At 35.3% G+C, this 26,789-nt stretch overlaps 1 protein-coding gene across 8 annotated transcripts; it reads right to left on the reverse strand.

Annotated features, from left to right (window-relative positions):
• Positions 1–885: 885 nt before the first annotated feature.
• On the reverse strand, positions 886–25,933 carry LOC108333884 (helicase SEN1). Of its 8 annotated transcripts, XM_052870421.1 has the most exons (23): positions 25,858–25,933; positions 25,485–25,710; positions 24,554–24,712; positions 23,691–24,075; positions 22,852–22,968; positions 22,684–22,763; positions 22,186–22,332; positions 21,941–22,089; positions 21,718–21,848; positions 21,490–21,612; positions 21,284–21,357; positions 17,672–18,274; positions 17,441–17,552; positions 17,209–17,346; positions 13,999–14,328; positions 8,922–9,195; positions 7,575–8,827; positions 6,383–6,785; positions 5,359–6,278; positions 5,204–5,269; positions 4,998–5,123; positions 2,204–2,448; positions 886–2,127 (listed from the first exon to the last, which is right to left on the reverse strand). In XM_052870421.1, exons 3-23 carry the CDS (start codon positions 24,691–24,693, stop codon positions 1,032–1,034), a joined length of 6,912 nt encoding a protein of 2,303 aa, XP_052726381.1. In that variant the 5' UTR covers positions 24,694–24,712; positions 25,485–25,710; positions 25,858–25,933; the 3' UTR covers positions 886–1,031. The 8 variants fall into 8 exon arrangements, with proteins under 8 accessions (XP_052726381.1, XP_052726382.1, XP_017424855.1 ...); XM_052870422.1 differs by lacking the exon at positions 25,858–25,933 and having other exon boundaries at positions 23,691–24,067; positions 25,485–25,809; XM_017569366.2 differs by lacking the exon at positions 25,858–25,933 and having other exon boundaries at positions 25,485–25,809.
• Positions 25,934–26,789: the final 856 nt, after the last annotated feature.

Raw genomic sequence — 26,789 nt, forward strand, 5'->3', positions numbered from 1 at the left:
ACAACATTAAACAATCCAATAGAGAAATTAGACTCTAAATTAACTATGTTTTTAGTTTTTAATTTAAAGTTAAAATTTATTTATGTTTAAACTTTTAATATATTTTTATCTTCAAATTTAAAACGAATAAATATATCTATTTTTAATTTAATTATATTAAATTTTATTTTATGTGTTTTAACTTATATTGTAGGAATATGTCAAATAATTCTCAAATATTAACATTAGACGTATTTGATAAATCAAAATAATTTAAGATAATTAAATTAAAAAGACTATATTCAGAATCAAAATATATCAAAAATATATACGTAAAAATTAAATTCAGGGAGATACTTAACCCATTATAAATTATTCATTCATGTGTGATTCAGTTATAAAAAGTTTGTGACGGTGACCACCGGAATTAGGATGAGCTACCGCCAAGGTTGGGTTGCACTAGTCGAGGCGCACAAGACCCAAGCATCGAAGGATAAAATTTAAACGGTGGACGGCAACCAACCAACGACATCGACAGTGACCAATTAACAATTTCTTTGTCAAAAAGAGACAAACAAAGCGGAATCGACCCTACCAACTTTAGAAAATTATAAAAGAATACACATAATGAATTTGACAGAGCTTAATCACTCCTCTCACATCTTCTCATATTTATATTAATAGAATTATGATACAATTGAGTATAGAGAAGAGCAAAGATCAAACTGCAATCCTATGTACAAAGATAGGTACAGCTCATATAGCAGTTTTCCAACATAACTATATTTTACCTATGTTTAATACTTAATTCTAACAATTGTAAAGATGAAAAGGTAACAAGAATACTTAATTCTAACAATTGTAAAGATAAAAAGGTAACAAGACACCCAATAGCAATATCATATGTTGATTCAGTAAAATGTGAAAGAGGAATTTCATTAAAGATAGAAAAATTCCCTAGCAGATTAGCCTTTGTTATCAAGGATATAGAGTATTACTTTCTTAGCATCCTTGTATTCAAATCAACTAAAAGATAAATCATACTAAACAAGTCAAGGCAGAAGTTTACCACTTTTGCTCTTAGACGGCTTGATACTCCTACTAGCAACAGATGAGGAAAAGGGCCTTTTTGCAGAAACTTTTGTCACAGTGTCTTCCTTCTTTGTAGATATCAAAGATGAGTAAAGAAGAGCATCTACAGCTTCACGCTGCTGTTTCCTTTTTGAAACTTCATCAACTTTAATTTTATTAGAAGCAGTACCTTGATCAACTGCATCTTTCTCTTTGTGACTGCCTTTCATTGAGGAAACAGAAATTTCAGTAGAACTGCTCCTATTCCCTCCAGAATGCAAAGTTGGTCTTTTTGATACCTTTTGCCCACCACTTGCCTCTTCCACTGGAAAGTCTAAATTGTTCCTTGATTGTTGAAATTTTAATTGTCTTTTACCCAATGTTTTATTTCCCATATCCTTGGTAACGGAGAAATGCTCATCTTCAGATTTCCTTCCCTTACATGGAGCATATTTTCCCAAAGCTGAAGAAGAATTCTCATCCCCATTACCCTTATTCCTGTCCCAGACTTCAGAGGCAACACGTTTCTTTTTCATTTCAACAGTATCCTTTCCATGAAGCAAAATTTTGTTTACAGTCTGGTCACTATCCTTAACCTTCTTCTCATGTTTCAATGGTCTTGCGTGATTATCAAAATTTTCAACAGAGCAATTATTTTTATCTGTTTTGAACATTGAATGATATGGCATCTTAGCCCTCATTATCAAATTTCTTTTTTCAGCATCCTTCACAAGAGCAGCCCAGTTCTGGTTAGTCTGTAAAGTTCTAGCATTACCCAAAATCCAAAGTGATAACTTGGCCCTTGTCAAGGCAACATTCATCCGTCTCACATCAGCAACAAATCCAATAGAGTTTGAGTTTACTACGGAAGTAGTAACACCTGAATGAGCTGCTCTTACAGCAGAAAGTAACAATATATCCACCTCCCTACCTTGAAAACCATCCACAGTGTTAAATTCAATATCCGCTGCACTCAAAGATCCAAAAGCATTAAGAAACCGAGATCGCAGAAGGGAAAGTTGAGACTTGTATGGAGTAATCACACCAATTCTTCCACCAACAAATTCAGCAGGGTACCTTCAGAGACATTCGTAATTTCGTGAGTAAGCATCATGATAAGCTGAAAGTAAGAGAAACAGAAAGTAAATTTAACCTTTTCTTGAAAAGCTTTAGTACTTCAACCGCAGCATCAGCTTCATGCTCATTACAAAGTGACATTACACCAGAACTTTTACCACGAACCTCCTGGCCATCAATGATATCATAAAACACATATGGCCCAAGACCATTGATTTGATGAAATGGTGCTGATTTGTTAGACATTTGGCTTCCATTCAGTAATTTGTTGTCATAGAAATGCAATGATGGGAACTTGCAAATCTCTGGATGCATCCTATACTGCCATTGTGAGAAAAAAAATCAAAAAGGGATTCAGCTTTGAATCATAGAACAGGACAATGTAAACAAAAAACACACCATGCCTACCAAAACACAAATAGAGAGGACTGCTTGCAATGGTGTGATTGTAGATACATAAGTGCTCTTATTTATAATGAAAAAGAAACACTAATAAAGAATAAAATCAATACATGATGGAAAATATTTGATGAGAAATTACCCACTCAAATCAAATCATATCTCCTATTTAATGCAATCAAATCATATATGTCACCCGAACCATGTTTGTTACATATGTTATCAACACATAATAGGTGGTGGGATACTATCCTGATTACATTTCCTATGAGACTTTTTAGGATGGATATCAATTACCTTTTGATAGGTTTGTCCCTTAAGTGGGTTTGGTTGGATCCTCCCACTTTTTTTAATGTTTTCTTTTTTCTTATGGTATTTCAGCATGCTGCAGATAATTGGTCTAACTTGGTGTGTAACCTAGTTGAGATTAAAAGTTATATAGTGATGTCATAGCATACTTACCTTTATGAGAAACAAAAGTTGATCACGGGAATTATCAAAGTCTGTGTTGATTTCTCTTGAGACCACCTTCTCTCTCACAAAGAGACACTCAATCCCTATATGTTTGGTTATCTCTGTGTTTGGTTATCTTTGTGTTTGGTTGACTCATGGAAGACTGGACCTGACAAACTATGAATAGGGCTTTGATTGTCTCATGAATTTAGTATGCTTCCACATTTTAACTGTTAGAAGCCATACAATCTCACAAGCATCTACTGCCATGTTTTTAGCGGATAATATGAGTTTCCCTTTGTATCTAGAATATTCTGTTGTTTGTTGTGAGATGTCACAATTTATTATCTATTGTTTCAGCTGTCATTGTTTGTTATCCATCTACACACATTTCTATCCTATGGGTAGCTTCTATAAATGCTCTCATGAGTTTTTGTTTTCGGTGGGTTGACGTAATGAAAAACTCCATTTACAATTAGTCTTCTACTAAGATTAATAGCACTACAAAAGTTTCATCTAACACAAGAAAACAAATTCCATGTGGAAATGGCTACCAAATAATGCAAAAATAAATGAGCATTTGTTACAAATAGCTAAAGCACTCATCACTTAAACCTATCCAAAAATAAGTTTTCTTGAATCTTCTTGTGCATCTCTCATCAATCCACATTCCTTCATGTCAAAATATTTAATAAGTTTCAGATTTTATTCCTATGGTTTGGGTATATATTGGTTTTATTACTAGCATATCAATCCCACAATCTCAGGAATTTGTTTCCTAGAATAGGTTGTGCTTATTTCCTAAATTATTTAATCAATGTATGTATGTATATGTGTGTGTGTGTGTATATATATATATATATATATATATATATATATATATATATATATTATCGTTAGGTACAAACAAAGTCTCACATCATGAACATGTGTTTATATACACATGTCCATCTCTTGTTTTATCTGATGTGGGACTTTGTTTGTACCTAACAATCCTCCCTTAAGCAAAGGACTACGGTTCTCCTACCTCCACCTCCCTTACAGCGGAAGTCTTTTCTTATCCTCGAGTACACCATGGTCACCACTTCTCTTTGCTCTCTTTCACGATCCATGGTCAAACACTGAGCATCTCTTGCTCTCCACCTCTCATGATACACCTGGCTATCTGCCACTGGCCACCTACCAAGGCTTGACCTTATGATGAAGGGACGTACTCGTCTGAACCCGGTCACCAGACCTAAACCATGAGCTCTCATACCATTGTTAGGTCTATCAAGGAGGAGGTTCAAGGGGAGATACAAACACTAATGAGATATGAGTCCAATCATATAAGGGATTGACACCACTCTCTACCCAAAACCTTAAGGCAATGGGTTGATGGGTCTTTCATCTTTATATAGTGCTCTACTTTCTCATTTCTATCCAATGTGGGACTTAAACTTATACTTGGATTCCCAACAATCTCCCCCTCCAGGGTGAGTCCCTTTCACATTGGTACACTCCCCCACCAGCGGAAGCATTCCCAACCAACCACAACCACGAGTACCCCTTCGTACCGCCGTTCATCTTAACAGGACACGCTTACCTGGAACCCTTCGCCAGAAAGACTTTCGATACAGGGACAATTGTACTTGCCTAAGCCGGTATATGTATATGTATATGGATATGCATATGGATATGTATATGTATATGCATATGCATATGTATATGCATATGCATATGTATATATATATGTATGTGATTAACTAGAATAAGAGAAATTATTTTCTTCTAAACTTGAGACTTAATAAGAAATAGTGTTGCTTCTCACCATTGTCTAAATTGTTTGATCAACAATAAAAAGGTAGTTTTCCTACTAGTTAAGGTCAGCTACAAGGATCAAAGAAAACCTATGTATTCTGTCAAAAACAAATTATAAATGATTGCTCTCAGATCCATCAAAATCTATGGCATAGAATGAAGCATTGAACTAACAGTTTCTAAAGTATATTTTACTCATCTAAGCACATACAATGTACCTGTTCCGTAAGCATAATAACAGGATGCCCAGCCTTTTGTAAGCGTTCAAACATGCTACACTCATAAAGAAATTTGCTGGCAACATTTGAGAGGACAGTTGCAGGAAGCTGCTTTGGGTCACCAACCTTGAATAAATTACAAAGGTCAGTTTTACTATTTACCCTGTATCAGTATAAGTTTAAAAGATTTTGGTTAGTACTCTTACCATAATGCATTTGGTTCCACTTGACTTTAAAAGCTGAAGAGGAATCAGAGTAGCTGGCTCAAGAGCCTGCAGCAACAAAAAAAGATCAGAAGGTAAATATAGTTAACTAGAGGATTGTAGATAAATTATTTATAGCAGAACAAAGATGTATATACTTGGGCAGCTTCATCAATTACAACAGCATCGAAAAGGGTATGTTCAGATGTCCCCCCAAACTTGGAGTTTAACATTCTCTCAGAGCACACCCCATAAAGATCCCCACCACAGCCACTCAATGTAGTTACCACTATTTCAGCTTCCTTTAGTATAGCCTTCCGCAACTTATTCCTAAGAGCCTTGGTTTCTTCATTGGCTTTCTTCTCCTGAGTCTGAACACTACAAAGATCTTTATATATTTTTCGTTTTTTATCATACAGTTTCCGTAACTCCATTTCAATTTCTGTCTCTGACATTTCCTTCTCATTTGTCTTAAGAGAATCATTATACAGATGACTTTTAACATTAGAATTCTGATCCTTTGAGTTAGCACGCTTGGCTTCGTAAAACCTAATAGAATCAACTAGTTTCTCTAATTTAGACCGCAGCATGGCTGATGAATCTACCCCTAAATCACTATTCACAACATTTGAATGCATCCTCTCTTCAACTACACGTTGATCAACTAATGTATCAATAAAGAATGGCAATGAGTTTGAATGAACTGTTTTTGCATTTCCAACCCTCACGAGATAAGGCTTGTACATTTTCCCATCACTGCCATAAAGGCCATGGCTAGAAATTCTTGCCACCAACTCATCCACTGCAGCATTAGATTGAGCACAGATAAGCACTCTCTGTCTCACATAATTTCCAAAAGATGTTGAAGAATTTTGCATATCATTGGCCAACTGTCTGGCCAATGCTGCATCTTGCCATGCCCTTGCAATGGCAGCATTCTGACTAACCTTCGGTCTTGAGTATGTAGAAGAATTTTGGTACAAGTTTTCACCTGAAGGATTTTTTAGACAACTCATCTTTGGTTGAGAAGCTAGAAGAGCACTGACAATTGCAACAATAGTCCGAGTCTTCCCAGTTCCTATATTTACATCAGCATACATGAAAATCAACAATTTAAAAGTTTAAGCAGAAAAAATGACAAGATCTTCATGGTTTAAGGATAGATCGAAGTGGATCAACTACCTGGAGGACCCTGAATTAGACATAATTCAGTAGTCTTTTTTGCTTTGGCCCTTCCAATAGCAACACTTATTGCTTGAAGTTGACTGACATTAAATGTTGACCTCAGAGTTTGCTGCAATGACTGGCACAAATTGGTGAGATCTACCTCTTTACATTCGTTGAAACAAAAGGAATTGTTGACAGGATTCAAAATGAGAGGAAGCAAAGGGATGTCTTTTATTGATGACAGTGCATGAAATTCTCGCATTTGTGGGGTAATGCTCATTATACGACAAACATGCCATTTACTTCGTTCAGTGAGATTCCTTCTAGCTTGATTTAATCGTAAAGAACCATTTTGAAAATAGAATTTGATGAGAATAATACTTGAACCTCTTTTATTGTCTTTCTCACGCCTTTCAACCTGCAAAACACAGACAGCTTTAACATAACAGATTTATCTGCACTACTTCAGGTTTGGTGCATAAGTGGCTTGAGGTTAGCTTTTGCCACATTGGGGAACCAGCACAAATTTTGTTCAACAAAAAGGTAACCCAACGCACAGCAACTTTAAGGTTTAATGTAAACAGTTGGCAGGCTTCAAAAATCAAATTAACATTCGATGTTACTTGCCACTAAAACAAGATAAAAAAAAATTTCTGATGAAGGTTGAAAAAGGAGCAAATTAAAATAATAGCAGGAAAATTCAGAGTTCAACCATCTTATGGTCTATTGGATATTGCAATTTTCAAGCATGCTCAGGTATAGAATTAGCAATCAATTATCAGCAAAAGAGACAGCAGGCTTACCAATCATGAGCTCGCAAATCTTCATACTCAACAAAACACAATATGATATTTAAGTGGCTCAGCATGCTGATGATATTATTGAAAACTAAGTACAAGACACTAGGAATTAAGCCTGTTTGAGTTGGTTGAAAATAAGAAAGCCAAATTGGTAGATATTGAAAGCTTTTTAAACTTTTTCAATATGAATTAAGATAGAAGTGGAAAAAATATGAGTTGGACAACAAAAGTGTTACATTATGCTTTCAAGTTTAGTATGGAGTAGTTTTCCTTAATTTTCAATATTCACATTTTCCACCCACTCAAGCATGCATAGCTTAAAACAATGAATTGTAAGACATTATAGGCATTGGAGAAAAATATTTGGACGATAGCAATCACACATATGAACATTAATGAAGGCATACCTTTCCAACCATATGAACATCATGAGAAGATTTTTGAGGAGGATCTTTTGTTAGCAAAAGAAAGTCATTTTCAGCAAAGCTCCTACATTTTGCAGAATCACCATCATCATGGACACAGCGTACAATATGGAAATCATCAATTCTCTCAATTGACATCACAGAAAGGACTCCATAAAGCATCTCCTCCCATGAAGACATTTCAAGAAAAGAATTTTGTAGCTGTGCTTTGAACTCCTCCAAAACTAATGGCTGAAATATCTCAACATACTGTTCAGGAGATTGAAAATATACAGGAACTTCCTTTAATTTGTTAACAGTTTGGTTTTCATCTTTTCTCTTGGATGACAATCCAATTGTTGCAAAATAATCTATCTCAAGAATAGCTTTATACCAATCATCCAACCTTGGTGGCCTGAATCTTTTCATTGGATCCTCCAATTTACGAAGATAACTAGATTTGTTTTCAAAGGGTGTTTTGAGTTGAATAACTTGTCTTTTCAAAATTGTAGGCTTTGGTACATGCAACTGGACACGTCCCACAGATTTTAATGCAGTCTCTAGGGGATCACCATCTGCACCTTGATCACATAACGTTTTACTACAAGTACTTGACACAGTGTCAACAGTTTTGGGAGCCATGCTGCCACGAGTTTTATTCAAATTTTTAGCATTGGCACCTTCATCCGAAAGCTTTGTCAAATTGTCCATATCCTTGGATTTTGAACTTGCTTCTTTCCTACAACTGTCTGAGCCTTCTGAATCAATAAACGAAGTCACCACAGGCTTATCATTTAAATTACCAAAACTGGCCTTTCTCTGGAAGGACTCCTTCCTTTTCTTCAAAGTTTTAATGAATGAAACATTCTGGTTTGAAGGGTCAGCAGCTGGTAAGCTAGTACCAAAATCATGGGGCACAATATTGCCATCAGAAATGTGATGAACATCATCACCAACTGATAAAATGTCTTTCTTGGAAGAAACTTTTGGTTCCACTTCATCATCGGAAAGAATAATTACACTGTTAGTGCTTTTGTTGCCAATCACATTTTTAGAGTCCAGATTTTGTAAGTCTATATACTCCATGGATGAAGAATGAACATCTGAAGTAAAACAGCCCTTCTCAAATGGCAATCTTCCAGATACCAATGATTCAGAGTTCACGGTTTCCTCCTTAGAGTTATGAGATCCTACCCTAGATAAAGAAACGGACAGGCATGACAGTTGTTCTGTCAATTCTTCCAAAGTATAACCATCTAAATTGACAATGCAAAACATTAATAAAATATATTAATGTCATAGAACTCACAGAATCATGAAGGGAAAATTAACTACAGAAATTAAACTCACCATTCAAAATAAGATTTTCTATGGTCATGATTGTTGACAGAGAAGTTTTATCACAAGAAGCTTTCAGCTGATTCAGGATATCAGTAACAGCACGCTTCCAATATACAATTACAACTTTAAGTGATGACTTCCCCCATTCCATAAGATCATGAAGCCATTTGAAATTCAATTTATTTTGTACAAGCATTGTGAGATTCCCCGTCTCTTTATCACCAGATAGACAAAGTTCATTGACAAGAACAGGGAGAATCTCAAGTAATCGTACACAAGTCATCTGAAAAAACAAGCAATTATATTGTTCACAGTTGTACTTATATTTATTTAAACTTAAACTTTAAATAACAATAATAGAATCTAGTAAAGAAAAAAATGAAAAACTATTGTTAACAGTTGTTAGGAAATTTATTTTAAATTTATATTTCAAATAAGGACTTTAGGTAGTTAAGATCAAGATTTGATTATTCAAATCTCATTTGATTCTCCTTTACTTTCTCCCTTTTTTATTTTGTAATCACTAATCAGGGCAGTTAGGGTTTCTCCTGACCATCTTTGTCTATATAACTCATGTAATTTTGATCAATCCATATAAAGAAAAAGGTTAAACCCCTTCAGAAATCCTTATTTATGTAGGTTTTTCCCAGTTAGATCCTCGTCTTAACGGTTTTGCTAATTTAGTCCTTTATAATGAAAATTTGACTCAATTGGGACCCTACCGTTAAATTGGCTTAACGGGGTTAAGTTTTTGATGACCTGTGATGTTGACGTGGACAGTTTTTGAATCGTGGCTTGCACAGACCCTTATATGTGGCATTTGACAACATTTAACATTTTAAAAAGGTTAAACCCATTCGGAGGTCCCTATTTTCGTGGGGTTGTCCTAGTTATGACCCCATCTTTTAAGTTTTGCCAATTAAGTCCTTAATATGGAAAAATTGAATCAATTGAGTCCATCAACTTAACGGGGTTAAGTTTTTGCTTACCTGTGAGGGTGACGTGGATAATTTTGGAGACGTGGTGTGCACACACCCTTATATGTGGCTTTTTATTAATAAAACCCTTGTACGTGGCATTTTCTAAATGAGACATTTAAAAAATTGGGGTTTTTCTGAAAGATTTTAAAATTAGGGTTAATTGAAATTTGAATTGAGAAGAGAAAAGCTGAAGCTTCAAATTGGCAAGACGTCAACCATGGAAGCATCTCCGTTCTGCGTTCTTCATCAAGCCCAAATTCACCTGCAAACAGAAACCAACCAAGAATTGCGCCTCCGCAACAACAACCAAAAATCACCATCTTCATAATGAACCAAAAGACACGAAGCTCCTTGCATGGCCGTCATCTCCTTCGCACAACCTGCATTAGAAATCGGGACCAGATAAAAGCAAATTCGCGCAACAGCCCAAGAACCCCAAATCAAACCCTACGAAGAAGCCTAAGTGCAAATTTCATCTACCCCTCTTGATAGGTTTCCGATTAAGAAACCTAGTCAAGAACCCTCTAAACCACCTCTCAGAACAGAAAGATAACAAGAATGGGAACAACACTGTGTATTATTCAGAAAAGAATACTCTGGACACTTACAGAAACAAGGGCATAACCCCTTTCACAGGACTAAACCTGTTAACAAATCAACTATCCAAAAAACTCCCCTTCTAACTATCTAAACAATCTATTTATACAATTCCTCTACCTTCTATCCTAATCCCATTTCCCATTATACCCTTATATCCTAACATTACACCCCTCTTCAGAACAACCTTGTCCTCAAGGTTGGAATGGGGAGGCTCGGTCTCATGGCTCTTCTTCCTCATCGAATTACCCATTGGCTTTGCCCTTCAATTCGAGTCAGGGGGCTTGGGCGGTGGCACATTTTCCTCTTCTTCTTCGGCCAAGATCAGCATTCGTAATCCCCGCTCTGGACATCGATGACCTGGGCTGAAAGGCCCTCCGCACCGGAAGCATCTTCCCTCTTCTCTCCTTTCCACGTACTCCGAATATGGTAGGTTGTGGGTATTCCTTTCCCTCCAGTCGTCAGTGGTTCTTGTGGCGCCGCCTCCGGGGGTCGCCTCTTCCTTCACGGAACCGACACTTTCCGCGGCCCCTCCTTGACTCTGCGTATCGCGTTGGAACTCTACTCGCGCCATTCATCCCCACGAACTCTGGTTCTTGGGTGCCGATCCCCCTCCCGTCTTCGTATGCGCACCTAATTTCTCCACATCACGCGCGACTCGAATGGCTGTCATCAAGTCTTGGGGATCATGTTGTCAAATGCCACGTACAAGGGTCTGTGCAAGCCACGTTTCAAAAACTGTCCACGTCAACATCACATGTCATCGAAAACTTAACACCGTTAAGCCAATTTAACGGCAGGGGCCCAATTGAGTCAAATTTTCATTATAAAGGACTAAATTGGTGAAACCGATAAGACGGGGATCTAACTGGGAAAAATCCACATAAATAAGGACTTCTGAAGGGGTTTAACCAAAGAAAAATTATTCTATTATCCTAAAATTACATGGTATCAAAGTTTTGGCCCTAATCATGTGTTTGCCAACCATGACTTCCACAAATTCTACAAGGGTCAAAGTTGTATCATCATCCGTGATCAATGTTCTTCCCTCATGTTCCAATTTATAATTCCTTTTACTATGGAATAATTAGAGAACTGTTATAAGTTTTTTTCATACGAAGAAAACCTAAGTCTTATTGACTACAGACAAATTCAAACTAAACTAAATAAGTGGAGGACAGCCCCACCTCCCAAGCTAGTTTTTGTCTAACATTTAGTTAGGCCCACAATGGCAGTTAATTCATCCTCCTCTCTAGAGAAAGAAGATATTTCCTTTTCTATTGTTCTTTTTTAGTGTCAAACAGAACTCCAAAGCTCCATGGATCATCAATTCTAGAGCTACAAGCCAAATGAAAAATTGCTTAAAAGAGTTCTCTGCATAAAGTCTTTGCACAGGTTTCATACATAATAGGATAAGAATTGCAAACGGTACCTTTTCTACTATAGCATGTCCTAGTTCCATTCTATATCTAAACCTCTAACTCTTTGAGAGACATCCGTTATTGCCCTAAAGAAGAGAGACCTAACACCATTGATGCCAATGCTAACCACCAACGGTTCGTGCATAGGAGCTCACCAAGATGGGACTTGGAGCGGCTGAAGCTGTCAATTGACCTGTTAATCCGGGAGAAGGAATTAGAGAGAGGACAAATGCAACTGCAGGCACCATGCAGTTCATTGCTATTGGAGAGATCTTGAGTGTCTTGGATTACGAGAATGATAGGCTAGAGGTCAATCTAGCTTTCGGGTTGGAAATGTATGATGGAACTATGGCAAGAAAACACCTAGGTGCCACTGGGTCTATATTATCCATCCTTCGACAACTTTGGATGAGTCTTAAAGTTGGGATTGACACGGTTAATGCCAAGTCGGGCATTCAATTGTTGTGAGTTAATGTTCCTTCTGATGCTGGAACTTACTTTGTATCCGTAGAGAATGTAAGGAAGTTCCCTGCCACTAAAATGCTTGTATTCAGTGGCTACTTTATGATGTTGTTCTTTAAAAATGTATTGAATAATAACTATGACCAGCTTTTTACCAAGAGAATAGCAACTATGAGAGCTCTGGTAGGAATACCAAGAAATCAATAACTATTACCAGTGTTTCCATTATAGAGCGAGCTAACGCAGTTAGGACATTCCTAGGAGCTAACACAAGTTTTTGCAGATCTGTAATTGAATGCTTGATTGAACAAAAGCACAGGGGTGACCAAACGGGCAAACTTGTTGATTATGTGCTTGATATAATATCATGGACTGGGATGGCGCATACAAATGGGTCTATGAATGTTTAATGCTAACAGACTCGCCAGTATTTGTACAGGAGACGGTAAAGGCTAAAACATTAGCTCTTGTGGAAGTGGTAGAATTTTTAGCAAAAAGCCAATATCCACATTTCTGCATGTATTTAGGTTCTCCTAAAGAGGTAAGTTGAAGAGGTCACGGTTTCCCATTATATTGTCATTAGCCTGAGTTGTGAAACAAAGAACTAGGGGCAGGTTATCTAACACTCAACCCCCTACCTTAGACGTAATGATTACATAAATTTACTAATTATTTCAACACTTTCCCTCAAGCTATGAGCAACCTTCAACCCATGACTTGATGGTGAAATTCCTTGACTAGCTGCTGTAGCAAGATAAGACAAACCCAGAGTTGCATACTTTCAGGATTCAACTCTTTTCTTATGGCTACCATGATTCCAGAACCATCTTTGGTTGGTGTCAGATTTTTCTCAGGAGATACCACAACGAAAAGCAGAAAGAAAGACCTAGTGGACCAACGGTGGTTGTTGGATGATGAACGCCGACAATGGAGCTTCAATTTGCTTCACTTAAGGATTATGGTGGCACTGTCTGGACGCAGCTGACTCTCGTGTGACCACTTTGGAAGGCCAAAACAGAAAGAGGGGCCTTTGGCGAGACGACTGGAAGTATGATTCTGACGCCGGGAAGGTGGTAGTGCATGGACTGGAGTTTATCCTTGGTTCCAGTGGGGTTGGCCATTGTTCGAGGAAGCGATCCAAATCTGGTGGTTACCAGACAAAACTATGACAATGAACATGGACAGACGGCGGCGAACGGTGGTTGATGGTGAACGGAGGCAACAGACAGAGAAAACCAACAAAAGAAGCACATAACTGCTCACTAAGGTGCTCAAGTGTTGAAAGACAATTTTTGTATGGCTGTCGGCGGGCAGCAGAGACAGTACTGGAAGAAAACTTAGAGAACCTGCTCCGATACTATGTTGAGATTAAAACAGAGAAATATATTTTTAGAAGCCCTCTCATAGTTCTATATTTATAAATATGAAGGTTGATACAATAGGAAGACTAAAAGGCAAAATGCTTTATCCTAGGCTACTTGGACAAAGAACTAGGGGCAAGTTATCTAACACTCAACCCCTACCTTAGACATAATGATTACATAAATTTACTAATTATTTCAACAAAAGTATTTCAAAAAAACTGAACAAAGCAAATAGCCAGGGAAAACGAAGACCAGATAGTACCTGGCAAAGATTGTAATCAATGAAGTTTTTGCCATTTACCAAGCATCTACAGAAAATATGCCATGCCTTTTCACATAGCAAACATCCAAATTTTTCCTTTGTTCTTTGTTCAACATTGGCAACATTTTTAACAACATTCTCAGGCAAAGAACTGAAAGCTGGCTGCTTTAAAAACCCACCCTGTGAGGAGAATTTTGGCATTCTCAAGACACTATGTGTATTATCTGGCAACTCTGGGGCAAGTAGACCCTCATCTTTGAGTAATTTGCATAAAAGAAACCAAAAATGATGTAGCGTATGAAACTTCAACAGAACAGAATCCAGTTGCACCTAACAGAGATACACACTCAGATTAGTAAAAATAGAAAAATAAAGGGAAACAGTCAAGACAAAATTTATTTAACACCACCAACACAATATTTCACAGGTATGAAGAAGCATGTCCACAAAATCAAAACACCAAATTCTTTGGACATAGAACAAACTAGTCGCCCGGTACAATAGGCATTTGTAAGAACAGAGACAGACTTCTGTTGCAATTAAGTTGACTATTGCAGTTGCCTGGTGCATTTGATTAAAGGCGATTCTATGAAGAACTAAGCCACTAACATTCCTGCTTTAGATGCCAATATGTCGGTATTAGATATAATATTCTTTTGTTAATAGTCTGCTAAGTTTCTGTCAGCTATAACTGTGTAACAGACTGCCGAGTATGACTCATCAGTAGTCCATGGATACATGTATGTTGCATTTCCATTAGTAATCCATTATACAAGATTCAGAATCACTTTCCTGTCTCTTCTCTCTCAAAACTCCACTCATGGTCACACATTTTCAACACAAATATGAGAATTTCCAGATATTTCTCATTGCATGTCCAAGATATATATTTTTTCTAGTCAGCTAAAAGAATAGAACCAACACCATACAACTTGAATACTTGAGCGAACACTTCCATAGTGATATACACTTAAAGGACACTACTCTGTGTGTGTGTGTCCAATTATTTTAACATTCAAAATACACATATTATACATAATAAAATCATAGTAGTAAAAAGCAGGTCATAACATAGTCGATGCCTCAGAAAGCTATACAAGGATAGAAAATAGTATATAATAGCCACTATTATTTTACATAGTTGTCTTATTATATAATATAAATATTTTTTATATAAAATTCATGTTAAGCATCACTCTGAACTACGACATCTCAACTAGGTTGACTCCTCATAGTTCAACAATCATTTATCATCATATGGAAAAATTTATTGAAAAGAAAAAAAAAATAAAACAAAAACATGGGGAGGCCAAACCAAACCCATGTTCAAAAAAATACAAGGCAAACTCCCTTAAAACTTATGCAAAACGAAAAAAAGGGAGTTAGAATCTATTATGAAAAATTCTAGCCTAATAATCTAAGAGACTCAAACCATTGGATCTCATATCTTTTATCAATACCCAAATTTGTAAGCTTATCCACACAAGAATTTTCTTTGTGAATGGGTTACTTTGAACTCCATAGATAACTCTTTATGCATTTTCATCATCTCCCTCAAAGCGACTATGGAACAATTTGAGGAGATGAAAAGGCTTGACAAACCAAAGTAAAATCACATTCCAACCACACCAGCCTATAACCATCAACCAGAGATTTCTCAATAGCCCAAATAACACCCATAATATAAAGAATTTTGAGTACCCAAATAAGAAAAACTTCCAATAGCAAAGAACTTCAAAACAGTAAAACCAATCATATCATAGTTATTTTAGAAGAGTTACCAAACAGCCAGACATATCCCTACATAGTTTTTATAGCCAACTCTAAATCTATACTTTTTTTAAATCTAGAATAATTTCTCATTCTCCACAAGATCCATATAGAATAAATATATAATAAAAATTTATATATTAATATTTTTCTATTAAATATTATAATGTAGTCATAGTTTTATAATAGCATAATCTATGATTATTTACAGAAAAATAAGCAGCAAGAGAGGCCCTCCCCATTGTAGTTCCGTTTAGGGGTGCGGAGCTTCCAATTTGGGGGGCAGGCCAAACACCCACTCACACCCTAAAAAAAACCCTAGCCACTTTATCTTTATCCTATCAACTACCAACCCCTATCTCCATCATCTTCTTTCAGAAAAACAATGTTATTGCTACTGCAACTACAGAAAACGGCAGAAAAACCTAACTATATGCTGTCATCCAAAAGGTTAACACCTCTCCCTTGCATGCAGTTGCAGAACACTTTTGCCTTCCAAGAAAACTATAAAAACTCAACACCTCAGCAAAGAAATAATTCCACATGGTATTGGCTACAAAAACGGCTACAAAATGTATCATGACAGCTCTTTGGGGAGAAATAGGGCCTCACTCAACTACACTACCTTGTGATAATGGCACTATGACACTCAATAGACAACTATGAATAAATGTATCATGACAGCTCTTTGGGGAGAAATAGGGCCTCACTCAACTACACTACCTTGTGATAATGGCACTATGACACTCAATAGACAACTATGAATAAATTATCAAAAATAATGACTTCATTATCTTGCTGTGAATCTAGCTATCAAAAAAATATAAAACTTAGAACATTGTTTTGAAAAGGAAACATTACCCATCTGTAAGGATACAACTCATCTTTTTGTTTTTAGATTTTTTTTTAGAAAAACAAGGTGCTTACATTTATAAAAGAATGGGTCTTCGTACTTTTTGAGAGATTTCCAAATATACAAATCTATACTATGAATATATATATATAGCATAGTATGTTGCTCATATTTAATTTTAACTGAGTTTTTATATTTTAAATACACACACATACACAGTGTCTCAACTGCTACGTAACCCATGCTGGAGAATCACCATCCATGTGTAGGAGTCTCTAAGCTTCATACCAGGAGAATGCCGTTGAATGCATCTATTTGGCCCACAGTAAAAACTACAAGTGATACCGTTTCTCTCTAAGGGACCATTCATGGTTATCTTAAGGGAGTTTAGGATTAGGTTCTCGGTATGCAGAGATAATAGATTGCACTGTTTCTGTTTTCAGCCATTTCGCTCCTGTTTTAGGGGATCCTTATCCTTCTCCTAAATCATAATTCTCCACTGAAATTGCCTTATGCACAAACACACAGCAACAAAAGGTAGACATTAACTAAATTATTATCAAGAAAACATTTGCTAAAATTATTACCAGTTCCATAGCATGCTTGAGGCCCTGAATAGTTGCATACAAAGAGGTCTTGTGAGAACAAAGAAATTTCAATCCACTTGAAAGACCCCGAGTATCTGAAATTTGTTCTAACATAGACTTTCCAAATTGTCTAACATCCTGCACAGGAAAAACAAATAAGAAAAAACAATGAGATGATTCATCACATTCTAACAAGGGTAAGCATGATCTTCAAGTTTTAGGAAAATTTTACATCATTCGGGTCTAAGAGTGAAAGGATTAAGCTTTCACTCATCAATGGTTCCCAAGTCCACTGACTTCGAAGTTCTCCATGTCTTATCTGAACTAAAAAATGTGCAGTTAACCTGATGTGCAACTCCAGACAATTAGTCAAGAAACTAAAAATTAGCTTTTAACTTAGAACCAGAAAATGCACAAACTTTATAACATAATATAAAGATAAAGTGAAGTTGGTGTTAGGAACCTAATAAATGTTCTTAATAAAGGACGAGACATAGTCAACACTTCAACTGAGTTTTTTGATTTGTTTCCATCTCCACCATCATCAGTTCCAGTTGGAACCTTCCATTCAAATGAAGAGGAAATTTCTGGAGCATAAGATGAAAGGAAAGATCTGTTTGGAAGCACCATTTCTGCACTATTCTCATATTCTACCAAAGGAAAACGAGATCGTGCCCAGAAAACAGCTTTGGAAAATGAAATTGGAAGGACTGAGGGATTAATATCAACTAAAACATCAACCCATAACATGGGAATGCATATCCACTGTCGGCAATCTTGAGAAGTTATTCCACTTTGAACTTTGAAGTGACTCCAAGAACTACTATTATCATTCTCTTTGCTGTCTGGAAAAGATGGCAGACAAATATCATCATCTTCATCATCCAACTTAATGACCTCATCTGTAATGCCACGATCAGTGCTCAGAGTTGTGCAGCAATTCAGCACTGAATGCAGTAATGCAGTAGCATCTGAAACTATGATGGTCTGTATAAGGTCAAATGCAGGTTGCCTTAAAGAACTGTGGAGCGAGGAGTCCTTCAGAGATGATACAAGGGAAGGCCCCCTGTCCAATACAAATATTGAGAAGTGATCAGGAAACTACACTAATGAAAAAAACAACAGACCAAGTACCAGGGCACTACCTCTGGTCTTGTATGAGATATACACTGATTTCCCATGAAAATGAATGCCTTTATTGGGCTATTAACAGTATAAGTCACACAAAAAATTATTCCTACAATTAAAAGAATGTCATTAAATATAATCAGCACTTGAACCATTCAATTCTATTGATATTTTTTTTAATAAAACTTAAATTAATATTAAATATTAAAATTAGTCAAGTTAACTACTATTGTTGAATTTTGTAAGTTAGATATTTGTTTCTTAAAAGATAGATATTTGTTTCTTATATATAAGACCAGAAGTGGTGTATCATAAGTACATAGCTTTCCATTGAATCTCATTCATCATATATGTTGTGAATAGAGGTTTTTTAGAATAAAAATGATCTCTGTGGTCTCCTTAATATTAGTGTTGGAAGTCTCACATCAACTAGAGATAAAACCAATTTACAGTATATAAGTGGAGACAAACATTACTTTACAAATCAATTTTGTGAGGTTAAAATCCACTTCTTAACATAGTATCAAAAGCTATGGTTTAGAGTTTATTCTAACGAAGTTTGTTGTTTGTTGTTTAATGGATCTATAGTTTCACTCATTATCGGGCTACTACTGGACCACCCATTAATCTTTAGTCTCATGCTCGAGATATATATGTCTCGACGTGAGAAGGATGTGTTGGATGTTCCACATCGACTAGTATACCATAGTTGACTTGTATAGGTCACTTTTACTTCGTAAAGATGTGGGTTTCTCACTAGTGTACTAATTTCTCTTTATGTACAGTTGTCATTTTCTGTTACTCTTAACAGAAAACTAATCTCTGTAAAAAGTCAATGTACATAACATTCAAACTATTGTGAGATTAATAAAACTGTTTAGTTCCCTGTTCATTCTTTCTCTTTTCTCTCTATTTGTGTTATTTAAGATGGTATCTATATCTTTTTCTTCACTAATCCAGATTTCGTCTCTATTTAAATTGACCATTGCTTTCACTTGCTTCCGCATCTGTCACAAGCACCGCAACCAATGAATTGATTGGTTTGTATTCATCTTCTCCGCTCAAAGTTGTGTTCATCATCACACTCATGTCATTTGTCTGATCAATCAGTTAATTTTTCTTCAAATGACTTCTACCTTGTTCGCATCATCTAATCAAACAGTTTAATCAGGGATTTGAGTCCTTTTTTGGTGAAAACACTGTTTCTTTGGTCAATTGATAAGGGATTTTCAAGTAGTATAAATTTGAGGACAAATTCTCTTTAAGAAGAAGGGTATGATAAAGGAATACATCATGAACATATGAGAAGAACTTGAGAAAGAATATTTGCAATTCAAAGAATTTATGACAAGATCAAATATCAAAACATGTATCCTTGAATCTTATAATGTTTCATGAAGGAGGGAATTTAAAGAATATGAAGATCATAAGCACAATTGAAAAACAATTTAGAAAATTAAATAAATTGTAATTTTATTTTAATTTTACAAAATGTTAAATTCACTAGACGAACCCGGCTGTGTTCGTTGGGCGAGCAAGTCTCGCTAGACAAAAGCCAGCATCTATAATTTTCAATTTTTGTTATTTTTATGTGTTTTGAGTTTTAGGCTTTATTTTTAGGTTTCTAGGTTTTGATAAACTTATGTACCTATTTATAGAGGTAGTAAAAACATAATGTAAATATTTTGAGTCATATTACATACATTTACATTCTTTGAGAGAGGATTCTCTTGGTTATTAGATTAGAACTTTGATTCTTATCAAAGATTAACATCTTTGTGGCAAATCTTCATTTGACTTATCAATATGCTAGATTGTGACGTTGTCATCCCTATCTTATTGTGCATTCTTCTTTGATTTATTTTATTGTGTCTCTTAAGGATTCAAATTCAAAAAAGACTGTACTCTTTCCTGGACAGGATCGTATCATCAATTCTCTCTGATTTAATGTATGTGTTCAACTTATGTGTGTTACTATTTAATCGGTGACTCCTTGTGTTCTCTCGTCCTATCAACTTAATTGTCTTCATTTTGATTATCTAACTTACAGTTGAGGTTCATCAAGTTTCTGCAAGCTTTTTCTAGTTTGCTGGTTCACTTTCACTCAAGTGTATTTTTGTTTCTCGCTTAGCATATTTTATATCTCGACATAATAAGATGAATCATTCTACCCTAAATTATAACAACTCATGGTTTTACCACTAGAGAAATAATTTTACGAAAATAAAAACCGTGCACCAACCTTGCTTTGTATTTGCATCTAATAACTTGTCTATTAGGAGGTTAAGAAACTAAATCCCATGTATTTCGCTTCAAAAGTGCATCATATTTTGGATGCATTGCAGCAAGCCAATTAGCTTCATCAAGTCCTTCCTTAATTGTTTTAGGTTCTAAATGAGCAAGGAACAAGGAAGGATGAATTCTGGACTGATGAATTCCAGAGATAGACTGAGTCTGCACAGGAGGGGATTGACAATTGGAACTCGAATAGGGACAAAAGCAGACTCATAAGAGGATGGATTGCGGATGATAGGTGGTGTGTTAGAAGGTTCAAATTGTGACAAGATATTTAACAATGCTTGCACTCAACAACTTCGTTTAGGTGATGTGTATGGACCTGTGGGGCTAGATAAATCTATGAACAATGCCAAAATCATTAAAATGATGTGTAAAAGGCTTAAATTTATTGCCCAATTTGTTTTTAAGTGCTTTGATTGGTTTGTTCAGTTCTAGATCAATTAGTGATTTGACTTGTTTAAACATGGAAATTATTTCAAATTTATGTTTGACAAAAAAGATACGCAAGTTAACTAACTCTTACAAGTTGCTGACTCCAGAATTTGAGTGCTCAACACTTATACATGAGTACATACAACTGTCTAATACTAAGTCCACATTTAATAAGTTTCATTTGAACACATAAAAAGAAGGGGTTCTGACTTCTTACCACATATGTGCACACTCAAAGGGAGGACAAGGCGGGTTCATCTTGTAACCTCGGTGTACAATATGAAGCGCTATCTGCAAAGACAATCTTATATATAGCATTATACCAATGGTGATAAGCCAAAACAATTTGCAGCATCAATTAAAAAAGCCGAATAGATCACACATTTATATTCATCGATCATGCAAAAATCTAAATGTAATAACCTGACATGCCAATTTTCTTGTTAGAACGCTGAAGTTACTGCTCATTGGCACTTGATGGAGCAAAAAATAGAGAAAATACCTACGCTGCTTTTCAAGCTCTCCATCTTGCAAAGCTTCAAGAGACTGTAAATGGGATGAAATATCTCAATAATGTCAATACAAGAACAACCCTCCTTCTCCCAATACAGGTGCAACAAAGAAACAAATCAAATCACCATCCATACATGCCTGTAGAAAAGGTTGGAATAGACCAAAAATATCTTTATGGATTTTCTCATTGCGAGTATGGAAGCATTGACCAATTAGAGTGTTGTGCATTACACTTGGAGACAATGTAGACCTTAACCAAAGCTTACAACCTCAAACCAAGCCAAAACAACAAAACAAAAAGTCAGCAAAAGAAATATATATGAAATAAAGAACACGGAAATGGAAAGGAAAAACAACATACCAAGCATTTCAAAGAGGAGTCTCAAGCAAGTAACGGCGTGTGAAAATTCAAGTGAATCACCACTAATATGATTGAGTACAATATCGATAAAAAACGGATACCGTTCCAATATCCCTTCTTCAAAAGTTGAAGGGTCCAAGAAGCCAAGCCTTCACAAAGCATACATAATGATGTAGCATGAAAATATTAGTGAAAAACATACTGAGCTAAAGATTGATGCTACCAAATTCAAACACACTTCTTACAGTGATTTGATACCAATCCATAAAGACACACAATCCAATTGAGTTCTTGGTGCTGAGGTCTCCAAAGCCACTGGTAAAGCATCTGCCTCTAAACAGCCAATAAATTTCTTAAGCAATGGCTGCAAAGGTTCCAAGTCTGTTGCTCTCCTACACAGAAGCAAACATTGATCATATCAAAATGGAAAAAAAAAAAGGCTTTTGACACCAGAAAACTCAATGAGAACATGGTGATGAAGAATGGATAAGTAAAGAGGCTCATATCTATGATTTCAATAGTGATATGGCATATGCTACTATGTGCCTTCCATGTCTTTCTCTATAACAGAACAGCCTAGTTTTTAGACAAGATAAAGATATCCATATGTACTTTTAGGAGGAATTTACAGATGCAGAGAATTTCCTTTTACAAAACCCAAGTTCAGTGGAACATCATTAACTTAAACGTGAAATCACAATCGGTGAAACTGAAGAACTTTCAGGCCAACCAACAATAAGTACCTGATTTTGCCCATTGATCCTGCTAAACGATATCCAACAGAACGAACGCTTCTCTTGCAAAATAGTAGTGCATAAACTCCCTAGAAGAAAATGGGTTCACCATTTAACATGCTGTAACAGAGAATCTGCTAGCAGTAATACACAGCGAGTACCAGAAATAAAACACACCGGAAATTGTTGATGCCCAGACAAAGCCAACTCATGCTTATTGTCGATAGCTTCAACAAACAACTCAAACTCAGTGAATAGAGGCTCAAAATCTAAGAGGAATGGGAACATCAACACCTGTGTGAAATGATGAACAGAGGAAAATAAGCATATAAACTCTAAACTTCAATTTAGAAAATTCATTCATAAAGAAAGTAGAATGAAACTAGTTATAACTACTACGACTTAAAATATCATAAGAGAAATACTATTTTAGCAACAAATAAAACTCACCATGTGTTAGGGACCTTGAAACAGAGATGAGAAAGCAAGATAGAGAAAAACCAGAGATAAACTCACAAACTGAACTAGTCACTATCAGAGGCGCAAATGGCAACGTTTACAAAGGAAAATCTCCCTTTCTCACAGGGTTCTCCCCGTCACAAAGACCAACTCAAAAAACTCTCCCTCAACATCCCACAAGATAAGAATATATAGACTTCCTCAGAAAGTCTCCCCCTGTAACAACTAACAATTTTACTAATTTTATCTTTAAATTTCTTCCTAACCCTCTCGTTATTTCCCTGCCTAACACTGTCCCAGTACAAAAATAAACAATTTGCTCTTCCCAATGAGATTTTCAATTCATCAAGTAGTGAAATTTTCAGCACAAAAACATATATGTAATAAAATACCATGGAAAACAGAAAACATATTTAGATGGAAAAATACAGTTAAAATATTTCTTGTACTAATTCAGAAGCAACAAAAATATCTGCATATAAAGAGAAATCGTCAGATGCAACCCAATAAATAGAGTCTAAAACATTATATCAACCATACGGACACAGAAAACACACCTCATACAAAACATTAACAACTTCTGCATTATCGCAGGCAGGATCATACATTTCCCCTGCTATTTTTCTATTCACATCCCTCAGACGTAATGTCACCCTTTCACAATCAAGCTTCTGCAAGACATCGAGAAGAGGACCAATAGAACTAGACTCATACTCCGTGTTATACATGTGTTGGGCTTGATGATGCTGAGAAATGCATTGAAGGCAAAGACCCATTTCATCAGATATTCTCTTCCATAACAGCCTCAGAGGTGAATCTTGACAATCATTTTTGAAGTAATTGTAAAAAGTCTCCAAAAGCGGTCCCATTATATCCGAAAAGCCACACCAAATATGACTTCCACCAGGCAAACAAATTAGAAAATTATATGCATCTGCAAACCTGGCAATAATTACAGTCATTGTGGAAACTACACCAAGGCTCATTAGATATGAAACCAGTTAGGCAACACTGCCTCAGTAACAGCATAACTAGTTTTTTTTTTTTTTCATGTAGAATAAAAGAATAACATAATCTAAAGATACTCACAAGTATGACTGACGATTATGTTTCATAATCATTTATTTATTTCCATACTTGTTCTTTAAACTCACCGTATCAAGTGCTTATACTGAGGATATGAGCAATATGTATAATGCATAAGCAACAGACACAGTAAACATCTGCTTTAGTATTATCACTCTAAACCTATTTTGCTTTCAGCAACAAATCAAAATAATTCCCAGTAAAACTAAAGTCGAAATTCGAGGGGAACCAAACATTTTGCAATTCCATTATAATTAAAACGAAGAACTGGTTGTTGACTATAATTTGGATTCGTTCTGGCGCTGAAAATGAAAAAGGGGGAAAAAGCGATAACCATTGTTGTTTGAGGAGGTGGAGGTTACGAATCTTGGAGGAATCAACATGATCGTCATCGTCGTTCTCCTCTTCTTCCGCGATGCCTCTCCAACGGTCCAGTAGCTCCCGCCTACCAGCAAGTTTGTTCGCCATTACCATTGATATGGCAGGGTTTATCCTGCAGATTTTAAATCATATAAATATTAAGATTACGATGATGTCTATCACGCTAATTTCAAAACGCGACCTCCTTGAGACTGGACTGCAAAAGATTAGGGTGAAGGCAGGGTTTTTTATCTTCACTTGTTACATTCTATTCGCGCGCAACGTAAATGAATTGTGTATTTTTCTCATTGTTCAATTGTTGAATTATTAATTTTCTTTTCAAAAGAAATATTAAATTTATTATATACTACTTTGAAACTTTCAAGTCTCGCAGCTAAAAACAATTTAACCATTGCCTTTTCATGTGAATATTTTGGATTTTGTTTTAGAAATTGCAATGCGCGTTGCACGATTTGGTCCTGTGAGTTAATTTTGTTGGCTAATTTTGTATAACGATTAGTTTGCGATTAAATTTACATAAACATAAACTTTATATAAATATTGTAATAATGATTGACATTTTTATTAATCGGATTAGCCTGGTTGTAATAAAATCAAAACTAAATAAATATGTGAAAATTAATCATTTCATTAATAAGAAAATATATAAATAAATGAGTGTGTAACCTATAGAAAAATTATAATTATTAATCAATAATAAATCAAATAATGTATAAAGTAAAAATGTTTGAAATAAACTACGTCACATGGTCTCCAACTTTTCTTTAAGTACTCAAAGGTATAATACCACAATAACATTTAGCATGGCAATAATAGATAGGATCAGGTTTGAAATTTTCAATTTCATCATATATGATTATTAGTTTTGTGAAGTATTCAATTACCGTAAAATCTCATTGTTGCGTTCAAGTTATTCCATTTTTCTTCTGCATCCACAATATGCTCTGAAAAAGGGAAGGTGAGATCATGAAACAACCATATTATTGGATCGTTTCCAAACCTAGTAAGAAGCGTTTTTATCATTGAACGACTCCATCGATGGTAATGGTTGGTATCACTGGCGAAACCAAGGGTGTTGCATCCCTTTCACTTGGAAGAAGATATAGGAAACTATATTAACAGAAAAAACAAAGTTATAGAAGTTTCTTTACTCGTGATGAGAAAGAACAAGAAAAACAAGAAAGAAACTTGGAAAAGAAAGAAATGAAAAGAATCAAATATGCGCAGTAGAGCACTTCAAAAGAAGTGTTCTTATACCACCATCTTAGACGCCTTTTGAAGCCATGAAACACCAAATACGAAATGACTATGAGGTATAGAGAAAGAAACCAATGCGTGAGAAAAGAGAGAATGAGAAAAGAAGATGAAAAGGAAAATGTATTATTTAATTTTGTTGAATGTATCTTACAAAAAAGGCAAGAGGTATATATATAAACTAAGAAGGGGTTGCATGAGATAACAAAAGTTACATGTAAACGCTATAAAAATAATACTTTCGCACATATTAAAATTTCCATTTATTACTTTTTATTCTATTCTTTATTAAAAAAATACAAAAAAATTATATGACCATTTTATTTTTGTATTGAATGTCAAATTAATATAAAAATATATCGCCGCGTAATATTAATCCAAACGCTCGCACTGAACAATGCACGACGTATACGTTGAGCGGTTTATTACCAACTTTTTGTGTTCAATATTTTGAGAAGCCTATAAATATTTTAATATTTATTTCCAAACATCATTTTATTATTAATCCTTGACAAAGTGTTGGACAATACAAAAATATAATAGTTATTAGAAGTCAAAAGTTGTTAAACGAATTACCAAAGAATGTATTTTGATTTCACTAGATAAAATATTTGTGATAAAATTATCATCTATTATTTGTAATATAACTTTTGCCTGTGAAACATAAAATAATTACAGGTTTTGATTCGTCCTTTAACTTTTACATCTTGTATCATAAGAAGCATTATTATTTTATCACGCGTTAAGTAAGTAGGAGGCGTCAATTTGTTACGAATTATTTTTTAGTATTATTTTGATATTCAAAATTTTTTTATACATATTTAATATTTACTATTTTACTTTTTAATTCCTCGTTTTTCTTACAAATATAAAAATTATTTTTTTAATAATAAAAAGTGAGTTGTCTGATACATCTCTAGTGTAAAAATACATTT

Source organism: Vigna angularis, chromosome 11 (assembly GCF_016808095.1).
Source record: "Vigna angularis cultivar LongXiaoDou No.4 chromosome 11, ASM1680809v1, whole genome shotgun sequence".
Classification (NCBI taxonomy): domain Eukaryota; kingdom Viridiplantae; phylum Streptophyta; class Magnoliopsida; order Fabales; family Fabaceae; genus Vigna; species Vigna angularis.

What these genes read in the sequence shown, in the direction of transcription:
- LOC108333884 (XM_052870421.1), bottom strand. Translation starts at nt 24,693, where the DNA reads ATGGTAATGGCGAACAAACTTGCTGGTAGGCGGGAGCTACTGGACCGT. An exon ending in ATGTTCATATGGTTGGAAAG is followed by an intron (nt 6,786 to 7,574) that starts GTATGCCTTCAT and finishes TGTGTTTTGCAG; the next exon opens with GTTGAAAGGCGTGAGAAAGA. An exon ending in TTATTATGCTTACGGAACAG is followed by an intron (nt 2,449 to 4,997) that starts GTACATTGTATG and finishes TCACAATGGCAG; the next exon opens with TATAGGATGCATCCAGAGAT.